Source organism: Nematolebias whitei, chromosome 4, assembly GCF_014905685.2.
Source record: "Nematolebias whitei isolate Nwh7 chromosome 4, NemWhi1, whole genome shotgun sequence".
NCBI lineage: Eukaryota > Metazoa > Chordata > Actinopteri > Cyprinodontiformes > Rivulidae > Nematolebias > Nematolebias whitei.
In genome coordinates, this window is record NC_056501.1 from 26,875,061 (window position 1) to 26,882,172 (window position 7,112).

Here is a 7,112-nt window from a genome sequence, read left to right on the forward strand (position 1 = left end):
ATGACAGCCACAGCTAATCAACCTTAACAAACACAAAAATGGCTGTAACTCAGTCAAACTTAAAAATATTGAGTTAATCCTTTGTGTGGTAGTAGCTGAGCATTGTTCCCAAGATATACTCTGAGCACTGCAGATTATGTAATATAGTTACTTAAAACCTTGCCATTAACTTTCAGATTCAACTTTGTCTGTCTGTTAACAAAATATCTCATGAACCACCAGAGGAATTTTAATAAAAAGCTCAGGAGATAATTAATGGATATAGATCTACAACTGATAAGCTTTTGGAGTCAATCATATTTAAAATGGCCGCCACAGCTAATTTCGCTTAGTCAACACAAAAACAGTAATAACTCAGTCATTATTATAAATACTGAGCTAAAGTTTGACGTGGTATTAGCTGAGAGTCATCTCTAACGTATACTCTGAGTGCTACTAGGTCCTAATTTATCCACACATTTTGTTTCAGTTTAAAACTTGAAAATGAAAGAAGGCAGGAGCTATTTTATTTTTAATTTTATACCTATACTTGATCATAAATAAGACAATTAATAATAAATTTGCTTCGGAATGAATAGACTAAAATAAATATGCAACCTTATGCTTTCATCTTTATTGTAGCAAAAACATTTCTCATAAAATATCATTTAGCTCTATGCATAAATAGAAAAATACAAGTTTTAATTAGAAATAAAATGTAAAGTCCAGCTAATGACGCAGAAAATCTCTCTCGGGAGTTTAAAGTGCATTTGAAGGCCTGCTGAGGTTCTTCTGAGGAGGGATCATCAGGACCTCTGAGAGAAAACGTCCCCCTCCCTGTCTCATAAATCTGTCACTGCGTCCCCATCTGACTGTCCTCTGTGTCGCTGGGAGAGGAGGACTCTCCGTCGCTGCTGCGAGAGGACGAGGCCCCCGGTGGGTTTGGTTCAGGTGGAGGTCTGAGGATAAACATGTGATTGATGGGAGGAGCAGGAGGCTCTCTCTGCTGCTGCTGCAGGGTGGGGCTCTCTGGAGACCGGAGGGAGTGGATCAGGTTCCTCCTGGGGGTCCTACTATCGGAGTGCGGCCCCCGGCACTCCTGCTCCACCACCCCGGCCAGCAGCTCGGACAGCTCCGTGATGTAGATCTGCGCCATCTGCAGGGTGTCGTACTTGGACAGCTTCTTCTCGTTCTCCAGGGACGGGATGACGCTCCTCAGCTCGTCGAAGGCCTTGTTCAGGCCGTGCATCCTCCTCCTCTCCCGGGCATTGGCCGCCACGCGCCGGTGTCTCTGCGGGCCTCCGTCACCTGTCTGACGGACGGACGCCGGGGACAGTCCACTCCCTGTTGTCCCCTCGGCCTCTGCTTCCCTCCTGGGAAACGTGCGGACTGAGTCAGAGGAAACCCAAGTGGTGGAGCTGAAGTTTCTCTGCTGCAGCAGGAAGTCCTCCGGGTACTCGGGCCAGCCTGCAGGCTCCGTCTTCGCGGCCATGCTGTGGACAAATGTCTCAGCTCGTCCCTCTCTGGAGCTGGTTGTGCTCAGCAGCAGCCATTTATAGAGCCTCTCCTCCCAGTCACCTTGCTGTCACTCCCCCCCAGCGACAGCCCCCGCAGCCTCTGACCCTGCTGTCAAACAACAATCACACAAAGCTCCACTTTTTCTCGCCTGTTGTGTGTTTGTAACTCAATCACGACCCCGTTTTGATCCACACCCAGAGGGGAGCTGCTGGATTAATCATTTAGAAGCGTGCAGGTTTGACAAACACAAAGCAGAAAGACAATGGCAGACTGGTCTGATGGATAAACAAGTTCTAAAACATATGTTGCAACAAGTTTTAAGCTCAAATGTTCTGCTGTTGCTTCTTGATTTATTAAGTTCCAGGTGAAACATGAAACACTCAGGACCAGACGTATGCAGGTTTAGTTAAGCTGCATGTGCAAAAGTTCTTATTTAGTCTGAAAATGTATTTCGTAAAGGAATGCACATGACCTGCTGCCTTCCATTTCAGCCTAAGATGAGAACTGATTGAGTTTGTGTTGAGGGTCATTCTCAGCTACTACCACACCAAATTTTAGCTCAATATCTGTAAAACTAATTGGGTTATGGCTACTTTTGTGTTGACTCAATTTGATCAGCTATAGTGGCCATTTTTAAATAGGTTGACTCCACATGTTAACCAGTTGTAGAGTAATATCCAGTGATTACTTTCTGAAAGTTTCATTAAAATCTGTTCAGCGGTTCAGGAGATATTTTGTTAACAGACGGACAAATTACTTCAACTGTTATTGCCAATATTTTAAACAAAGACTCAACTCCATCAGTTAGTTCTCGATTACATGTTTAAGGCGACTCTCAGCTACTACCACAATCAATTTTAGTTCAGTGTCTGCAACATTTACTGTGTTATAACCATTTTTGTGTTTTCCAAAATAACGTGACTTTGGCAGCCATTTTGAATTGAGTTGACTCCAAATGTTAATCAGTTATAGATGTACATTTAATGATTAATTGCTAAAAGTTTTATTACAATCAGACCTCTAGCTTTTTAGATATTTTACTAACAGACATATGCACACTCACGGCAAAACAGGCAAAAGCATTATTTCCATCCTTTTGGCAGCTGGCCTCAATAAAGCAGGTATTTGTGAGCACATCATCATTATCTTAAACTGCCATAACGTGGAAAACAAATTTGTGCCTCTTTCTCAGCAGCAGAGCTGATTTCCTAATTGTCTCTATGAGGTCTGACTGAGTGGCAGCGGAGAAATAAAGCTGAGTTTGTCCTCAAACAAACGGTAAAAGACGGCCAATGTTTTCCTGAATATTTGCAGAAGAATAATAAAAGAACAGGTGGGAGAGCGGGTGGAGACACACCTGTCTCTGATAACCGATAAGACGTCTCAGAATCATTTATGAATCGTTTGACAACATGCCATTATCAAAAAGACATGATTTGTCCCCCGGCTTGTTGTTGGGGGGCCGAAATGAAGATTTCAGTGTGGTGATAAACGAGGCTACAAATTTAAGTTTTGGTCCTGAGACTGTGGGGCCGGTGCCTATCAGCTGGTGTCCCCTGGCCCCTCACGCAGTCCTCTGCTGCAGACAGAGTCACCCACGTCTCCCATATGCTGCCACCGAGCTGTGACACCGCGCCGCTAATCACTCATTAGGGCGTCAGCCACTGCAGAGGAGCAAACCTCAGCACCAGCTCAGACCCGTCCCGCTGGGAGAACCGAACTGTTTCCAAAGACTGATGTTGGTGACTTGTTTTATATTCACAACTCCAACCCCTCCCTCCGTCTTTTCAAGTGTCGGGGTCGAGCTCTGTCAATGGAAATCACCGTGACCTGCCTGGTCGCCAGCAGTTTAATGAGGTCTGCTCTTATTGAATAAATCGGCACGTTCTTCTCCTGGGGTGTTCTTTCAGGGTTCTTTCTTTCTTTCTTTCTTTCTTTTTGGCTGCATGAATATTTCATTCCTTCAGCACCACTGCCAGCGCAACAGCCTGTAACCCTGCATGCACTGAAACACACACACAACTGCAGCTACACTTCCCATCTGGTGCTGGGTGTGAAGTGGGGGAGTGGCAGCAGAGGCCGAGGAGGTGTGATGAACATTTCTGAGGTCAACTGGCCCCCTGAAAGACACGGCGGGTGGGGTTTCAGAGGGGAGGTGGAACTGATAGCTTTACAGTATGAGGTGAGACCGGTAAACAACAATTGGCTCAACTCTGGGTGCGAGATACAGTAGTGCAGGAGTTACGTTCCAGACACCCCCACAATAAGTGAAAAACCATAAAGTAGGATTTATTTTAATATTTATATATTTTAAGGCTTTATAAAACCCTTCCCACACTCTTGCAATGTTCTAAACTCTTAAACCTACGTCATTTTAACAACAGGTGTACTGTACAGTAGCTACTGCAAAATTTTATATGAGGAACTCTCCAGCCTTGGTCCGGTTCTTGTGCGGTTCTGGTCGGCTCTCTGCAGCCGTTGAGCACCAGACCCTTTTGGAGAGAACTGGAGCTTCATAGAGCCAGCACAAAACCACACAATGGTCCCGATCGAGTCCAAATAATCCAGAGGAATCTGGATGAAAAAAAGTCCGGGTGAGCTCCGGAGAAGGCACCGGACTTCCAAGCAACGCCTCCCCGCTCGAGAGACTTCATGGGTCAGCAAGCAGCACTCAGAGGCTGGAAGTAGTTCTGGTCCGGTTCTGGTCCGGTTCTGGTCCGGTTCTGATCTTCTCTCTGCATCCGCTGAGCACCCAAGTCACTGTGAATAAGGACTGAACTTTTTAGTCAGGTTCGGACCGGATCAAGGCTTTCCCTCCATTTCAGCAGAAAGCAGCAGCCGGAAGCACTGTTGGCTTCTGGGTAATGTAGTTCTTTTGGACTGGCGATACAGTATAGGCTTATTGAAAGAAAACTACAAAATGGTGGCACCTGTCCAAAGTATTTTTTTTTCCGTTTACTTTTTATTTGTACCGTTCTAATCACGTGAGTAATATTAAAGTTGACAATTGTTGAAAAACCACGAAAGCAAGTCCACGAAAGTCGAACCGCGAGGTGGCGAGGGACTACAGTTAAGGCTACGAACAGGGGACAAAAAACTGAAATGGGCAAGATATTTACAAAATGCATTCAGAACATGGAATAACCGGTAATGGATGAAAAGAAAAAACAAGAAAGAACAACAAAAATTTTTTTAATTATTGTGTACATTTATTATTTATTATTATTTACCTATTAATCTTTATTTCACCAGGCAAATCCCATTGAGATCACTGATCTGTTTGCAAGGGATTTTTATTGACTAAATCAATTGTATATTCCAGCCCAGTACACACACAGCACTTACCTGGTAACATGACCCGTAAGTACCTGGGACTTACAGGTACCTACTATGAACATACCTGGTATGTACTATGTATGGAGTCAGTACCCAATACATGCCCTGTAAGTTCCTGGTATTAACATGGAATGTATCTGTTACATGTTGTATAATTAATTTGTACTTACTAGCTATATTCGTTTTAGAAACTTGGTTAGTACCTGGAAGTACTGAAAATGTTTTGTGTAAGTACCAGGTTCATACCATGCAAGTATCAGGTACCAATGGAGTATGTGCCTGTTATATACACTGTACTGTACTTATCTGGTAAGTACTTAGTACTTACCTGATATGTACTGGGTAGTAAATTGTTACATACATGTTACTTACCTGGTAAGTATTGATTGCATTTCCAATAGCACACTATAAGTAACATGTACTAGCTTAGTACTCGACTGGTAATGTCCATACCCTGAAAGTATTTGGTACCTTCATAAAATGTGCCAGATACACACCCTGTAAGGGCCATGTACGTATCCAGGAACAAGTGTTTTAAGTACACAGTAAGTACCAGGTACATCCCCGTACATTCTTGGCTGTAATATATACTGCAACCAGATAAATTCAATTTTGTTTATATAACCAAATATTAGGTTAAAGACATAACAATGTGACTAAAGTGTTTTTATAAACAAATATGAATAAAGTAAAATTTCCAGTACACGCTCTCGCAGACAAACTACTAAAAAATTTGTGGAAAAACTGGACGTTTGAAAATTTCTCTGTCACGTTGCTTCAGACAGACTACCCAGGAGCCAGTCACAGTTAACCGGTTGGAGTTGAGATTTTATTTTGGGTTTCTCGTTTACTTCTTCTGTGCTTCCTGTTTCATTTTGTAGAATCAGTCCCATATCTGTTCAGCTTTGCTGCTCCCTTCTCCACACCTAACCTGAACCTAACCCCCATGATAATCGAGGGACTACTGTATATGAACTGATGAAATAGCACAAAATCTGTGGCCTGGGTTACATGCTAAGAAATGTACGGAAGAAAAATGGATCTCAATAGTGAAGAATGATAAGAATCCACACAAGTGATATCTGCTCTGAACGATGGTCGACTGCACTGACGGCTGCTCTTCTGCGAAGGTTAGTCCAACAAAACAAACCATCTCCATCGCTCAAATTGCCTCTGCAGGTTTCACAACTCCATTTACTGCCAGCCGCTACGCAACGTGTCACCAACTTGGCAACTGGAGAAGCATCAATGGCTGCGGCTGCCCCAGGACGTCTGTGATCGTCCCTGGCATGAGTCCCATCACTTCTCTTCTCAAATGGTATTCGGACCTTAATAATCATCCAACACCAGCAGTGAAACAGGGTTCAGTGGCTGCTGCTCAACCACCTGAGCTGACCGTCGGATCGGAACACGGCAAACGTTTTGTACGTGTTCACGTGTTATTGGACTGGAGATTTAGAGACGAAATCTAATTACAGTATGTAGCTGTGCGATTGTTTATATTTCTCAGGAGACGCGTTCAAACCCTCTCAGTTACGTCCCCAAAGGACCCGCAGTGGCCCCGAGCAGCATCTAATTAATTCAACACGATCTTTGAGGCTTGTTTGAAACGTTCAGTCTTTGTTTTGTTTTTCTTACTTCTCCACATCGCCTCCAACAACTATCCAATTATGGCTTTCGTTACAGGCTAATGTAAGCCTAAAGGTGACTAATTTATCTTGAAAGCTGTAAAGAACATTTCAATTTGGCAGCCTGGAAGAGCATGAAGACTTCAGGGAATAGTCTTAAGAAAAAGTCAACCACCATTCATCACTGCCTCTTTAGGTCAGACGACAGCACTAATGACTGTACTTTTTCTCAAAACATTACGAATCAGTTTGTTTCACATGATTTACAAAGTTAAAAACTGGGAAATATAGGGACTAACTCATCAACATGCTTCACTGACTTTACTTTATAGACTGATTCAACTAAAAATGGCTTAACATTCCTCGAAGTAATGCATATCACCCACCACATTGCATGCCAAAGTTTTAAATGAGTTCCTCATCTGAGCTGTCAGCACTCATAGTATATATTGGGGACAACTCTCAGCTACTGTCACATCACGTCTTTGCTCTACATTGTTAAAAATGACTGAGTTGTTGTTGTTTTTGTATTTGCTAAGGTCTGTTAACTGTGGCAGCCACTTTGACTTGGGTTGACTCAAAAACGTCTTCAGTTGCAGCTGAGCATCTTGCGTTTACTTTCTGAGAGTTTCATTAAACTCTGCCTATTAG

The 7,112-nt window shown here is 43.2% G+C and overlaps 1 protein-coding gene across 1 annotated transcript; it reads right to left on the reverse strand.

Annotated features, from left to right (window-relative positions):
- Nucleotides 1-832: 832 nt before the first annotated feature.
- On the reverse strand, nt 833-1,471 carry LOC119408278 (protein atonal homolog 1-like). The gene has a single exon (XM_037675081.1). It carries the CDS (start codon nt 1,469-1,471, stop codon nt 833-835), a length of 639 nt encoding a protein of 212 aa, XP_037531009.1.
- Between the last annotated feature and the right edge of the window lie 5,641 nt (nt 1,472-7,112).

Bases quoted from the DNA above. Each gene is read 5' to 3' on its own strand.
- LOC119408278 (XM_037675081.1), bottom strand. From the start codon at position 1,471: ATGGCCGCGAAGACGGAGCCTGCAGGCTGGCCCGAGTACCCGGAGGAC.